At 55.8% G+C, this 15,108-nt stretch overlaps 1 protein-coding gene across 2 annotated transcripts in view; it reads left to right on the forward strand.

The window, feature by feature from the left end:
* Positions 1-173: 173 nt before the first annotated feature.
* The window catches only part of TLE2 (TLE family member 2, transcriptional corepressor), a 26,695-nt gene continuing 11,760 nt past the window's right edge, over positions 174-15,108 (forward strand). Inside the window, exons 1-11 of one of the 2 annotated variants that reach the window (XM_012556136.1) lie at positions 174-247; positions 331-428; positions 823-886; positions 1,325-1,369; positions 3,929-3,991; positions 6,634-6,708; positions 6,987-7,170; positions 7,514-7,533; positions 10,004-10,108; positions 11,682-11,726; positions 12,809-12,958. In XM_012556136.1, coding sequence (XP_012411590.1) covers positions 224-247; positions 331-428; positions 823-886; positions 1,325-1,369; positions 3,929-3,991; positions 6,634-6,708; positions 6,987-7,170; positions 7,514-7,533; positions 10,004-10,108; positions 11,682-11,726; positions 12,809-12,958 — 873 coding nt within the window. In that variant the 5' untranslated portion in view covers positions 174-223. The remainder of the gene's footprint in view (positions 248-330; positions 429-822; positions 887-1,324; positions 1,370-3,928; positions 3,992-6,633; positions 6,709-6,986; positions 7,171-7,513; positions 7,534-10,003; positions 10,109-11,681; positions 11,727-12,808; positions 12,959-15,108) is intronic. The other variant, XM_004378483.1, reaches the window with a different exon arrangement.

Below are 15,108 nucleotides of genomic sequence, written 5' to 3' on the forward strand. Positions count from 1 at the left end.
GCCCGCGCGGAGCGCCCCTGCCGGGGAAGGGGGCTTGGGTGCCCCCTCTCCGTCCCTGCGTCCCGAGGCGCCCTCGGGGGGCGCCAGGAACTCCCGGGTCCCCTGCCCGCCGCTGGTTCGCCCAGCTCCTGCTTTCTCCGGCGTCTCCCCCAGCCCTCCTTCACGGGCCCCCCCATATTGTCCAACCCCGGCGGCGGCGCGGGGGGCCTCCCGGAGCAGCAGGATGTACCCCCAGGGAAGGCACCCGGTGAGTGGGGGTCCCGGACTGCGGGGGAGGGCCCCCCCCCCGGCGTGTGGAACCTCTGACCACCGCGTCCTCCCAACCCGCAGACCCCGCTCCAGTCCGGCCAGCCCTTCAAGTTCTCGATCTTGGAGATCTGCGACCGGATCAAAGAGGAATTCCAGTTTCTTCAGGCTCAGTACCACAGGTGTGGGGAGGGTGGGGGTGGCCCGCCCCGGGGACACAGGGGTTCACCCTGCGGACAGAAGAGGGGTCGCGAGGGGCTGAGTGGTGGGGGTCGGCGGGGGCGGGGCCTTCAGGTGTAGGGCTGGGTCGCGGGGCTCCTGAGGGGGAGCGAGAGGAGGCTGCCAGGTGGTAGCGCAGGTGAGGTGGGGGAAGGGGACAGGGCGTGCAGGGGCATTGGGCGCCTGGGAAGGGGTGGGGAGGGACAGGGACCTGGAGGTGGGGGAGGTTTGGAAGGGCTACTGTGGAACTGGGGAGGGGGCAGCGGGACCCATCGGTTTGCAAACTGGCTCAGATGGGGGGCTCATCTCCTGCTGGGGGGCAGGGGTGAGCAGGACCCCATGCTCTCTCCTTGCCAGCCTCAAGCTGGAATGTGAGAAGCTGGCCAGTGAGAAGACAGAAATGCAGCGACATTATGTCATGGTGAGGGGGGCTTGTCCTGATGAGGGGGAGTGGGGGGAGAGGTGGCCTGTGGGTGGTAAACCTGACTCCCTGTACCCCCTTGCAGGGGTTGGCCTTATTTTCCCTGTCTGTAAATTGGACTGGTTTGGATTCCAGGCTCTTGAGAGAAATGGGACAAGGCTCTTCACTCTTCTCCCCAGCACGTCCATCTCTGAGGGGCTGGGGTTTCTGGGCATCTCCTACCAACCTACCCTGGCTGGGCAGAGTGAGGGGGCCCCTCCAAGAGCCCTTGCTTCCTCCTCTGGGCGTCCACTCTGGGGCCCCATGTGGCTGGGAGGGTCTGTGGCCTGCTCCGACTCCCCCAGCCAGGGGGCTCTTGGAAGACCCCAGTGTCACGCAGCACGGGGCTGGATGTAGCTTCGCCCTCTGGATATTACCATCCTAGCTTTTCCTTTGCAGTACTATGAGATGTCCTACGGGCTCAACATCGAAATGCATAAGCAGGTAACTGAGTGTGTGTGGGGATGGGGGGTGTTTGGCAGGGATGGTGGGGGCCTGGAAACTGGGTGGACACCAAGTAGGAGGTGTCTTGTCCAAAACTCTCTGCAAAGGTCCCAGAGGGAAGATCGGGGACCAGGGAGGCAGATTTTGTACCTGATGGATGGAAGACGATTCTCAACTTCTGGGGACATTGTCCACCAGCTGGCGCCATCCAGCAGAGAGGTGGGCAGTGGGCAGGGCCAAGGAGGACTCTCAGGAGAACCTGGGTAGCCAAGTCAGGAAGGCTATGGAGGAGACTCCCAACCCTGGAAGGGACTGGATGGATGGTCTTGGGTCTCCCTTTCAGCCCTGAGAGTCTGAAGTTTTGAGATGGATCCTGAGGGTCTGAGTGGACCCGAAAGTTCTCTTGCTGTTTTGAAGGTTATGTGGAATTGGCCAGAAGGTTCTGAGATTATTTTCAAGGCCTCAGATTTGATTCCATGGTTCAGACTGACCCCAAGTTGTGAGATAGACCTCAAGGCTCTGAGATACACCTCAAGGGTGTGAGATAGACCTCAATGTTCTGAGGTAGACCTCAAGGTGCTAGGTAGACCTCAAGGTGCTGAGGTAGACCTCAAGGTGCTAAGATACACCTCAAGGTTCTGAGGTAGACCTCAAGGTTCTGAGATGCACCTCAAGGTTCTGAGATGCACCTCAGGGTGCTGAGGTAGACCTTAAGGTGCTGAGGTAGACCTCAAATTTCTACGACCATCCCCAAAGTTCTGAGATAGACCTCAAAGTTCTGAGATACATCTCAAGGTTCTAAGATAAACCTCAAGCTTCTGAGATACACTTCAAGATTCTGAGATTGACACTTATGTGTTGAGGTGGGTCACAAGGTTCTGAGACCATCCCCAAGCTTCTGAGTGTGATTTCAAGGTTCTGAGATAGACCCGAAGGCTCTGACATTAATGCCAACAGTCTGAGATTAGCCCCAAGATTCTGAGGCTGACCTAGAGGTTCTTTGATGGTTTCTAAGGTGATAAGCATGGACCCAAGGTTCTGAGATTGACTCTGTCCATCAGAATATTAGAATCAGTGGGTGGGGTCAAGCATATGGGACTTCCGGGTGGGTGAGAAGAAGAGATGGAGGGGCTGGGCGTGTGGGGTGCCTGGAGTGCTTTCCTGGGTGCATTTGGGGTCTGCTGGCTCTGATGTAGGAGGAAGGGGGCTGTTTGTCCGGAGCATGGTGTGGTCACATGGGTGCCTGGAATAGACCCCACTGTGGGGTGGAGGGCCTAGGGTGGGGCCAGGACTGCTGGTTGGCCTGGCCCTGGGAGCCTGGGTCCTCCCTCCTGGTGGGGGATAGGAAAGGTGGGGGAGGGGCTGACAGATTGGGTTCCTGCCTCTTGCCCAGATCTCGCTGGCAGAGCTCCCTGGAGCTTGGGCCAGACACCACAAAGGCCAGCAATGATGGTGTAGGTCTGTTCCATGGGCCCAGCCTCGGCCACCACCCTCCCGCACACACAGACACACACAGACACACACAGACACACACACACACACACACACATAACCCAGACATACACCGCAAACCAAACGAAAACCCACTGCTGTCGAGTGGATTCCGACTCACAGCGACCTGACAGGACAGAGGAGAACTGTCCCGTAGGGTTTCCAAGGCTGTCATCGTTACAGAAGCCGACTGCCGCACTTTCTCCCATGGAGCAGCTGGTGGGTTCAAACAACCGAACTTTTGATTAGCAGCGAGCGCTTAACCACTGTGCCACTAGGGCCCCTTATTACATCAGGGTAACAAAATAGACCTACACATCACAAATACGCCATCTGCCAGAAACAGCCCGCACACAACAGAGACTCACAGGAAACAGCCCCAGAGACACCCAGCTCAGACACAAACCCCACACAGACACACATAGCATGTAACTCAGGCAGACGCAAAACACGTGTGGACGTGCCCACGCACGTGGCTTTAGCCTTTGCGGTGCCCCTGGCCCAGACCCTGGTTCTTACCTGGAGTAGGGGGGCACTGGGATCTCTACCTCTGAACCCTCCCCTAGGTGGTAGGTTAGCCCCAGGTGGCACACAAGACCCAGAGAGGGACTGTGACTATTACTGCCATTGTAACCACCATAGACAATATGTAAATGAATGTATGTGGCTGTGTGTGCCAATAAAACTTTATTTACAAAAAAGGCGGAGGGCCGAATTGGAGCTCAGCCAGGGCTCGAACCTGGAACTCTGGGCTCGGTTCTTTTCTTTTTGTTTCTGATGAACTCAAGCCTTCCAAGCCCCTAGCTTCAGGCTGTCACTCGGCAAATGTCCCTCCTCGGGCCCGGATCTTCCAGGCCCAAGGCTGCCCTGAGGATCAGCTGGGCAAAGGCCCCGAGTTCTGTCTTCAGCCTCACCAGGGTCTGCGTCCATCCCTTGGTCCAAGCCTGGCTGGCCTGTTTCCCTGAGAATCCCTCACCCCAAAGCTTTGCAAATGCTTGCTCCAGTCGGGAGTTGAGGGGCTGGTCTGAAGGCCCCCTTCCAAGTCTCCACCCAATTGCTCCCCTCCAGGCCGAGATTGTGAAGCGCCTCAGTGGTATCTGTGCTCAGATCGTCCCCTTCCTGACCCAGGAGGTGAGTGGGCCTGGTGCGGGGCGGGGTGGCGAGCTGGGAGGAAATTAGAGGGGGCACAGTCTGGTTCAGGATCTGCTAGGAAGCTTGGGGGTGCGGCACCAGGGGCTGAAGGGATGGAGGGAGGGGTTGGTGGACCTTGTCAGCCCACATGAGGAGTGGGGGCTTTTTCATTGATCGGTAACAAGGTGTTTGTTAGCTGGGTCCAGGTCCTGCTGTGTGACCTCGAGCAGGCCGCTCACCCTCTCTGTGCTTCTGTCTCCTTTTTTAATCCTTTTAATTATTATGGTGAAATACACACGCCAGAACATTTACCAACGCCATACCTTCTACATTTACAATTCAGTGACATCGATTACATTTTTCCTGTGGTGCAACCATTCTCGCCATCATTTTCCAAATCATTCCACCACCATGGATGTAAATTCAGTGGCCCCCAAACCCCAACTCCCTCTGTCTCCCCTCTCTTACCCCTGGTAGCCACTAAAAATCTTTGGTTTCTGTACATCTGCTTATCTCATGTAAGGGAGATCAGACAGTGTCTGTTCTTCTGTGATGGACTTCTCTCACTCAGCGTGATGGTCTCAAGGTTCATCCACATCGTGGCGTGGACCAGGACTTCTTTTCTCTTTACCGCTGTGTAATATCCCACCGTGTGTGTAGACCACGTGTGTTGATCCATTCGTCTGCTGATGGGCATGTCGGTGGTTTCCACCTTCTGGCTCTCGTGAAAGGTGCCGCCGTGAGCATTGGTGTCCGGGTTTCTGTGTGCGCCTACCATCACTTCTTCTGGTCTATACCTAGGAGTGGAATTGCTGGGTCACAGGGTAGTTCTGTGTTCAACTTTTTGAGGACCTGAGAAAATGTTTTCCATGGCGGCTGCCCCGTTTTACATTCCCGCCTGCCATGGTGTACCTGTTTCTTCCCCAGCGTTGGCATGAAGTTTACCAGTTGTACCAGTTACCGTCATGTTGACTCCAACTCATGGCAACCCAAGTGCCAGAGTAGAACTGTGCTCCGTAGGGTTTTCAATGGCTGATTTTTCGGAAGTATCGCCAGGCCTTTCTTCTGAGGTGCCTCTGCGTGGACTCGAACCTCCAATCTTTTGCTTAGCAGCTGAGCACGCTCACGGTTTGCGTCACCCGGGGACTCCCCACCACAGCATGCATAAAGGCTTAAAACGGGATGTTAACTGAAAAAAAGCCAGACATAAAAGACGACGTATAGAAAAAGCCCATGTTGTTGTGAGGTGCCGTCCAGTCGGTTCAGACCCATAGCGACCCTGTGGGCAACAGAACGAAACACTGCGTGGTCCTGCGCCATCCTCACAATCGTTGTTATGCTTGAGCCCATTGTTGCAGCCACTGTGTCAATCCATCTCACCGAGGGTCTTCCTCTTTTTTGCCGACCCTCTACTTTACCAAGCGTGATGTCCTTCTCCAGGGACTGGTCCCTTCTGATAACATGTCCGAAGTATGTGAGACAAAGTCTCGCCATCCTCACTTCTAAGAAGCATCCTGGCTGTGCTTCTTCCAGGACAGATGTGTTCGTTTCCGAAAAAGCCCATAAAATAGTTCCAAACAGGGAAATCTAAGCAGGTTTGAGAAGGTAGTCATAGAGGTGCAATTACACAGAAAAACAAATGATTCCACAAAGGTGGGGAGGAGGGAAGGAGGGTGTTATCATGGGATGGGCTGCATGGGGGCTTCCAGGGGCTGGCAATGTCCATTTCTCCACCTGGACAGTTGGTACCCAGCTATTGATTAATAGCTGGCTGTAAGCCCAGGGCGATCTTGTTCCCAGGATGCATTTGTGGGTGTCATGACTGGGGGAGGGGGTGCTACTGGCATTGCGTGGGTGGAGGCCAGGGATGCTGCTCAACACGCTACAGTGCCCACGATGGCCCCACCCCAGAGAAGGATCTCCCAAATGTCAGCAGTGCTGAGGGGGAGGGATCCTGCGTTCATTGTTTGGAAAATATTGAGTTCGATCCCTGCTCACACTGTACAGCAGAATAAATTCCCCATGGTCAGACGGTGTAAACCAGGGGACCCTCCAGCTCCTGTGATTTCCCTCCTCTCTCCTCCCCACTCAGTGTGTGGATTTAAATGTGGGCAGCGTCCTAGGACATCAGTAGGTCAGATGATTATGGGATGCAGAGTCTTTTGGGGGTCAGTGGAATCCCCTAACCCAGAGGTCCTCTTAGCCGGGGTGATTCTGCCCCCAGAAGACAGTGGGCGATGTCTGGGGACATTTGTGGGTGTCACAACTAGGGAGGGGGTACTACTGGCATCGAGTGGGTGGAGGCCAGGGATGCTGCTCAGCACCCCACAGTGCACAGGGCAGCCCCACTCCAGAGAAGGATCTGGCCCCCATGTCAGCAGTGCTGGGGGAGAAACCCTGATTTATAATGATTCATTTGAACGGCACACATATGTTTTATTTCTTTTTCTGCGTATTTGTTTATTTTACAGAAGAAGTAGAGGGAGGGAGAGAAAGAAGAATAGCTGGGGGTGGGGTGGGCGGAGGATACAGGTGGGAGAGGAGACACCAGGCCCCAGAGGGCACTGCGGGGGCAGACAGGGGCTCCGAGCAGACGGAGGGCCTTCCGGGCGCCCTGACCACCCCCGTCTCCCCTCCCTCAGCACCAGCAGCAGGTATTACAGGCCGTGGAGCGAGCCAAGCAGGTGACCGTTGGGGAACTGAACAGTCTCATTGGGGTGAGTCCTCTCGGCCCCTGCCCCGGCTTCCGAAGCCTTCCACTCCTAAGAACCCTGGCACCCAGGAGGTGCTACAGCTGGGGGCGGGGGGTGGCTGCTGGGCAGGCAGCTGGCCTGGGCTCTGCACTCACTGCCCAAACCCTGCCCCATAGAGTTTTCAGTGGCCGAGCTTTTAGAAGTAGATGGCCAGGTCTTTCTTCCAAGGTGCCTCTTGGAGCTCAGGCACTCCTGGCAGCCCGCCACTGCCCTCCCTGGCCCATCCCTCCTCCTCTCTCTAGCAGCAGCAGCTCCAGCCGCTGTCCCACCATGCCCCCCCTGTGCCCCTCACCCCGCGCCCTGCCGGGCTGGTGGGCAGCAGTGCCACGGGGCTGCTCGCCCTGTCTGGAGCACTGGCCGCCCAGGCTCAGCTGGCAGTGGCTGCCAAGGAAGACCGGGCAGGCATGGAGGCTGAGGGATCCCGAGGTGAGTGGGCAGTATGGGGTGGCATTGGCCGGGGGCGTGCGGGGACGAGGACTGGAAGGTCCTGAACTCGTCTAAGCCTGAGGGATGGAATGAGGAGAGCTGTGGGGCCGCGGGGAGCAACTTTACTGCCAATTGGCTGTGTGTCCTTGGACAAGTCACTATCCCTCTCTGGCCATCCGTCTGAAGGAGGTGGAGGAGAAAGGGGGCTGGAAGGAAGGACAGGGAGATTCAGAGCAGGAAGAAGGCTTTCTAAACTGCCGAGGGCTGTGCCCTCTGCACCGCGAGATTGTGAACCCTCATTCTTTCTCCCCCCTCCCCTTTCTCCTTACTCCCGATCTGCCAGCAGAGAGAGCTCCAAGCAGGGTAAGTTGAGGGGCACCTGGGGACTAGTCCTCTCACGTGACATTTGCTTTGTGTTCGCCCGTGGCTGAAGCTGGTCCTTCGGAGCCACACTGCGATTTTCAAACTGCCTTGCCCGGAGCCATTTTGGGGTGGGCAGTGTGGGAGGCCCTGTCCCGCTTCTGCCAGACAGGTCTACCCTTGTCTGTTTTATTTATGTAACTTTTTTCCATCTTGGACCAGGTCCCTGGGTGGTGCAAGCACTTTGAGCTCAACCACTAACCTAAGAGTTGGCCGTTCGAACCCACCCAGCGGCACCGTGGAAGAAAGGCCTGGTGACCTGCTTCCGTAATGATGGTTTTTAGGTGTCGTCAAGTAGCTTCCGACTTACGTATAAAGATCACAGCCAAGAAAACCCTATGGAGCAGAGCAGTTCTACTCTGGCACACATGGGGTCACCATGAGTCAAGAGTTGCTTCACCTGCAGTGGGTTTTTCTTTCTTTCTTTTTCGATCTTGAGCTTTTTTGCAATGAAATACATTAATGCATGCCCATGGTATTCTGCTATCCATTCTCTCACTCATTAATTTTTCCATCATCCATTCAGTATTATTGTCCACAAGAGTGCCCCATGGAAATATAACACCAGTTGTGTATATAATTTTTCTGCAAAAATCTCAGACGACGACATAGCTGATGGTTCTCCATTTTCACCCCCCTTTTAAAATTATGGTAAAAACATACATAACCTGCCAGCTGCCGTTCAGCCGATTCCGACTCACGCCAGCCCCTTGTGTGTCAGAGCAGAACTGCGCTCCGTAGGGTTTTCGATGGCTGATTTTTCTCGGAGGTGCTTCTGCGTGGACTGGAACCACCAACCTTTCAGTTAGCAGCTGAGCGCATTCACCATTACACCACCCGGGGAGTCCGAACATAACATCAAATTGACCACTTTAACTGTTTTTGAGTGTAAAATTCAGTGGCGTTAAGTGCATCCAGAGTGCCGTGTTGCCGTCACTACTGTCTATTTCTGATCTTCTTTGTTATCCAGAACAGAAACTGCGCATTAAACAAGAGCTCCCCACTAGACCCTCCTCCCGGCCCCTGATTAGCCCCATTCTCCTTTCTGCTTCTACAAATTTGCCTGTTCTGTGGTGGCTGTCGTGTGCGCCACCAAGTCAATGCCAGCTCATCACTATCCCAAGTGACAGAGTAGAACTGCCCCGTGGAGCTTCCTAGGCTGTAATCTTTACGGAAGCGGATTGCCAGCTCTTTCTCTTACAGAGCCGCTGGGTGGGTTCCAACCGCTGACCTTTCGGTTAGCAGCCAAGCGCTTAACCACTGAGCCACCAGGGCTCCTTTCGCTTATTCTAGATACCTCTATAAATGGAACTGTACACTATTGGCCCTTTCGCGTCTGACGCATTTCGCTCAGCGTAGTCTTCGAGGTCACCCACGGCATGGAGTGTATGAGGGCTTCATTTCTCTGTATGGCTGAGTAGTATTCCATCGTGTGGATTTGCCACATTGCGTTTATCTATCACCTGTGGATGGACGCTTGGGCTGTGTCCGCCTTTTGGCGACTGTGAACAGCGCTGCAGTGAGCACGTGCGCTCAAGTGTCTGTTTGATCCGCTTTCTTTTCAAACGGCCGTGTGGCTTCCCGTTCTACAGTTGTACCCCACTTAAGTTCCCAGTCGCCCCCCTCACGCTCAGCGCAGCTTGGGATCCTCCTGTGTGTATCTTTGCGTATGTGTCCAGGCTCCCGTCTGTCGAGAACTTGGCAGCCAGTCTGCCCTCGGAAAGTCCCATTTCCCAGATGGGAAGCTTGAGGTCCAGGCATCCCTCCTGGCTGGATTTATTACCTGTCTGATCAGTCAGGCTTCGAGATGAGATTTCCACTGAAGAAAGGGGTCCACAACCGCAGTGCCTGAAATCATCGCTGCTGGGGCAGCCCCCTTGTACAGACTCGGAGGTGGAGGCCGAGACGGGGGAAACAGCTACTTGAGGCCCCCACAGGGGGCTGACCTCAGGGGTGGGTCTCAGTGCCAGCCCACCCAGTCTTTGCCCTGCCTGGGGGCCCGTGGCCCCACCCTCAGCAGCTGTGCCATCAGTGTGCTGGATTGCATTTAGGTGGGTTGGCTACAAGTGCCGTCTCAGCCCCTGCCTTTCCTTGGGCCTCAGTTTTCCTCATCTGTCCAATGGGATTAACCATCATTCACCCACAAGCTTGCTATGAGGTTTTGATGAGCCAGTGTCTGTCCAGAGCTTCGCATCGAGAGTGCCCTCGGAAGGTTCCATTTCCCAGATGGGAAGCTTGAGGCACAGACCCTAATAACAGCGCCCAGCTCCAGAGCCTTCTGCAACTCCCCATTTGCCCGTGGAGCACCGGCCAGTCAGAAGAGGCCCTGAGGGGACCCCAATCTCGTCTGGGCCAGGACGCAGTCTGGAGGCCCAGGGCCCTGACCCTTCTCTTCTGGCCTGTCCCTCTGCAGAGCGCATCCACCTCGCCCCCTGAGAGTCTGGGGGAGGAGCGACCGAGTGGCCCGGGTGGCAATGGGAAGCAGAGAGTGGAAGACAAGGATCTATCAGGCCCTTACGTGAGTCGGGACAAGCGGAGGTCTGGGGTTGGCACACGTGGCCTAGATCAGCTCCCAGCCCGGTCCCTCGGAGCCTCCCAGCCCAAGCTGTGTCCATGACTCCCTCCTTCCAGAGCCTTCTATAGCTCCCCATTGTTGGGGCACCAGTCAATCACAAGAGACCCTGTGGTGGCAGGCTTAACCCTTTTGTTGCTCGAAGTCTCTGGGGTCATAGATCCATTTGCCTGTCTCCTGGCCTTGGTTCCATTTGCCTCCCCCTCCCACACCCCGAACCCCTTGAAGAAGCCCTGGTGACACAGTGTTTAAGCGCTCAGCTGCTAACCTACAAGCCAGTAGTTCGAATGTCCTAGCCGCGCCGCGGGAGAAAGATGTGGCCGTCTGCTTCCAGAAAGATTACAGCCTTGGAAACCCTGTGTGGTAGTTCTACTCTATCCTACAGGGTCGCTGTGAGTCAGAATCGACTTGACGAAAAGGGTTTAGAGCCCGCTCCCCCTGCCTCTCAGAAACCTGTTTCTCTACCAAGGCACAAAATGCCCTCTCCTCCAGGAAGCCTTCCCTGATCCCCTCCCAGAGGGCTGGGACCTCTCTCTTTGTGAGTGATTGCCACACACCAGTATTCTCAAACTCTAGGGCACCCAGCTGGGGGTGGGGGCAGGACTGTGGCCGGCTGGGGACGACTTGTCCCATCTGCAAGGGCAGCTGTGACTGGCCCCAGCTGACTTCAGCGGTGCAGGAACACGGGCCTGGTGCTGGCCAATCCAGCCGTCTCTCAGAGAAGCCTTAAATCTGGGTTCTTATGTGACTGCTTGCTTTTTCAAAGGTGGCAGCTAGTTCTGATTTAGAGAAGAAAATTGGGGACGGGGGTCAAAAAAACCCACCTGCTAGGTGGATTCGGCCTCCAGGCCACAGGTTGCAAACTCTGCCCTTCCTGTGATCTCCAGCCAAACCAAAAGTTCCCTGAGGGCAGCCCAACAAGCCCAGGAGTGTGTTTTCCATGTCAGGGAATGGAGTTGGAGCTTGGTCTTTCTCCTGAGGGAACTAGGGAGCTATAGAAGGATACAGAGCAGCAGTGAAATGCTGCTGAGGCCTGAGGAAATGCTCTCTGAGGCCAGCTTGGGGTGCTCCCTGGAAAGAGGCAAGGCTGCAGGCCAGGACCCCAAGGAGGAAGTGGAAGGAGGTGGGATCTGTGCTAGGGCCGTGGGAATGGTAGAACAGATGGTGGGAGACTGGCTTTGGGGGTGAGAGCAATGGAGGAGGTAACAACAACTCCAGGTCTCTGGCTCTGCCAGGCGGGGATCATCACCCCCCACCCCTGCATAGAGGAGTAAACTGAGGCCCAGAGAGGGCAAGGAGTCGTCCAGGGCCACACGGCACGTCTTGGGCACTTAGCTTCCTCTCCGTGGCCCCCCTCCACGAGAGACCCAGCCACTCCCTCTAGAAGGAAAGGGGCTGCTTCTGTCTGAGGGTCCTGACCCACCCCCTGGGCCAGTGCTGTGTGCACACCCCTCCCCAGGAGATGTCTGGGGGCATGGAGGCAGGGGCATGGCCGGGATGAGGTCTCTTCTCTCTGCAGGAAAGCGACGAAGACAAGAGTGATTACAACCTGGTGGTGGATGAGGTGAGTTGGGGTCCAGCCTCCCCCGCCCCCGACCTCCGGGATTTTGAGGAGGGGAGCCAAGAGGTCTGGGCAGAGAGCAAGTGGGGGGGGGGCGCTGGAGGGAGAAAGTGAGGGGCACCGGGATAAGGAGAGTGGGAAATACCAGCCTGCTCTCCGTTGTAACACAGGTGGGGAAACTGAGGCCCAGAGAATGCGGAACAGGCAGCCTAAGTGGCTTCAAATCCAGGCTGGCCCTGTCACATTGGGGGAGCAGTGCCCCCTTCCCTGGCCTAGCTTTGCCCGTCTGCTCAATGCAAAACCACACCAAGCACTTGCGTGTAGGCATTGCTGTGTGTCCACGACTCTTCTAAGGTCTAGTGCTCATGGAAGGTCCTGCCATTAAACCCGGGAGCCCTGGTGGCACAGCGGTTAAGCGCTTGGCTGCTAACTGCAAGGTCAGTGGTTCTAACCCACCCAGCGGCTCCACGGGAGAAAGACCTGGCACTCTGCTCCTGTAAAGATTAAAACTAAACCAAACCCCTCGCCACTGAGTCGATTCCGACTCACAGCGACTCTACAGAACAGAGTAGAACTGTCCCATAGGGTTTCCGAGGCTGTAACCTTTACAAGGGCAGGCTGCCACAGCTTTCTCCCACGGAGTGTCTGGTGGGTTCAAACCACCAACCTTCTGATTAGCAGCTGAGCACTTAACCACTGTGCCACCAGGGCTCCTCCTGTAAAGATTACAGCCTAGAAAACCCTATGGGGCAATTCTATTCTGTCACATGGGGTCTCTCGAGTCAAAATAGATTTGATGGTGCCTCAGAACTACGACATTAAACCCGTTTTATGAATGAACAAATCGAGGTACGGGGGGTTTCATAAGCCTCCCAAGGTCACACAGCTAGAGATTAGGGGAGCCATGGAGCTCCAGTGCCCGCCCCGGGCCCCTCTAGATTTCTGCTCATCTGTGATGGTCCCTCTTGGTGACTGGGTCATAGGTGCTGGGTCTGGAGGTCGGGGTGAGCGTGGAGAGGTGTACAGAGAGGGCTCTCCTTCCCCTCCCACCTCACCCCCACTCAATGTCTCCTCCTTGAACGCAGGACCAACCCTCAGAGCCCCCCAGCCCGGCGACCACTCCGTGTGGAAAGGCGCCCATCTGCGTCAGCGCCCGTCGAGAGCTTGTGGATAGTCCAGCCTCCTTGGCTTCCAGCCTAGGCTCACCGCTCCCCAGAGCCAAGGAGCTCGTTCTGGTAAGGTGGGGGGGACTTGAAACTCATTTTATTAATCCTGGAAGCCTGGAAACAGATTAAATACCAGGCAATGAGCAATTAGCTAGGCTAGTGTGTTGTCTGGAGTCCCGGGGTGGTACAAACGGTTCATACACTCAGCTGCTAACTGAAAGGTTGGAAGTTCAAGTCTACCCAGAGATCCCTCAGAAGAAAGGCCTGGTGCTACTTCCAGAAAACCAGCCATTGAAAACCCCATGGAGCGCCGTTCTGCTCTGGCATACATGGGTTTGCTATTAGTAGGAATTGACTCAAAGGCAACTGGACTGTTTTTTTGGTTTTTTAACTATCTACCAAGCAACCGTCCTGGAAGAAGTACAGCCAGAATGCTCCTTAGAAGTGAGGATGGCGAGGCTTTGTCTCACGTACTTTGGACATGTTATCAGGAGGGACCAGTCCCTGGAGAAGGACGTCATGCTTGGTAAAGTAGAGGGTCAGTGAAAAAGAGGAAGACCCTCAACGAGATGGATTGACAACAACGTCCGCAACGGTGGGCTCAAACATAGCAGTGATCGTGAGGATGGCGCAGGACCGGGCAGTGTTTCGTTCTGTTGTGGATAGGGTCGCTATGAGTCGGAACTGACTTGACGGCACCTAATAATGTAATAATATTTACTGAGAAAGTCTTAGGTGGTGCAAATGGTTTTCGCTCAGCTGCTAGTCTAATTGTTGGCAGTTTGAACCCACCCAGTGGTGCCACAGAAGAAAGGCCTGGCAGTCTGCTTCTGTAAAGATTACGACCAAGAAAAAACCCTCTGGAGCACAGTTCTACTCTGTAACACAGGAGGTTGCCATGAGTCACAGTCGATGGTGTCGGGTTAGCCTGTTGTCCTACCTGTTCCGTGATGATTTGGGACCATCTTCCTAACTCCCCCTTGAGGTTGTCGAGGTAAATGTTCCTCTCTCCATCCCACTCACTCTGCCAAACCTAAATCAATAGTAAAAGGCAACGTGGGATCACCACCTCAAATGGCAGACGAGGATTTTCGTGCAATAAATAGAAAATCCTGGTGGAAGTAACTATGGTGAAAGCAGAATGGTAGAGTTGGCACCTGGCTAGGCTGACCTCCAGGCCTGCAAAGCCTTAAGAGCTGCCAGAGGCTGGAGACACACGGGCCTCAGCCTGGGATCCTGTCCCAGAAAAGGAAGATAATTAATAAAGCACCAGCTTTCTCACTGTGATGTCTAACGCCGGGACCTCCCAAAGGCACCCCCCACCCCGGGGCATTTACAGTTCAGCCCCATTTGTCCGCCGCCTCCCAGATCTTCCCGAGGCCCCCGCCCTGCACTTACCCAGAGAGGTTGTGTCAGTTTCTAGGCCCCCCTCCCAGCGGGTTGCTATGGCAACTGTCAAGGTTGGGGCTTGAATTCCATCTGAAGTGCCCTCCTCCCACTCCCGTGATCCTTAGAGACCCGCAAGGGGGCGGGGCCGCTCCCTGTTAATGGAGAAGCCCCCCAGAGGCTCCCCCATCCGCTCATCTTGTGGGGGTGCGGCTGTCACAATATGTGCGACTGTGCCGTGAGAAGACACGCCGACCCCAGCAAGGCAAGTGAAGTTTCTTTAAAGACGAAGGAAACGCGGACATAGAACCCGAGAGCACAGTCCTTCTCCACGACAGACGTGTGGCTCCCAGGGTCCTCAAGTGTCCCCAAGGGGAGGTGTGGCTGGGGGTGGTGTCCCCTCCCCCTGAGGAGCAAGGAGGAGCTCCCCTGGAACTCAGTGCTGTTCCCGCACCCGGAGTTACACTGCGAGGTCTCCTGCTTCGTGAACCTATCCCTCCATTTCTGAGCCTCTGAGAGAATCGTGGCAGGCGCTCCCTTTGCCTGTTGCCTTCGTTCACTGTCTCCGGGTGACCCCTGCCCTCTGCAGGGTGTGCCTTTGCTGTGGACCCACCTCGCGTCACCCCTCTACATCCACACTCCAAAGTGTGTATTCGTGCTACGTACCGGAGTGTATGCACCTGCAGTTCTCATAGTGGGTGCATGGATCCACGCTCCATACCTCACCGTATGCACGCGGGTTCTCACGGGAGGGGCGTGGGGGCACGCTGACGTACATGTGTGGATCCACGCTCCATACCTCACCGTATGCACGCGGGTTCTCACGGGAGGGG

The sequence above is a fragment of the Trichechus manatus genome, unplaced genomic scaffold (assembly GCF_000243295.1).
Source record: "Trichechus manatus latirostris isolate Lorelei unplaced genomic scaffold, TriManLat1.0 scaffold00057, whole genome shotgun sequence".
In the NCBI taxonomy this organism is placed as follows: Eukaryota; Metazoa; Chordata; class Mammalia; order Sirenia; family Trichechidae; genus Trichechus; species Trichechus manatus.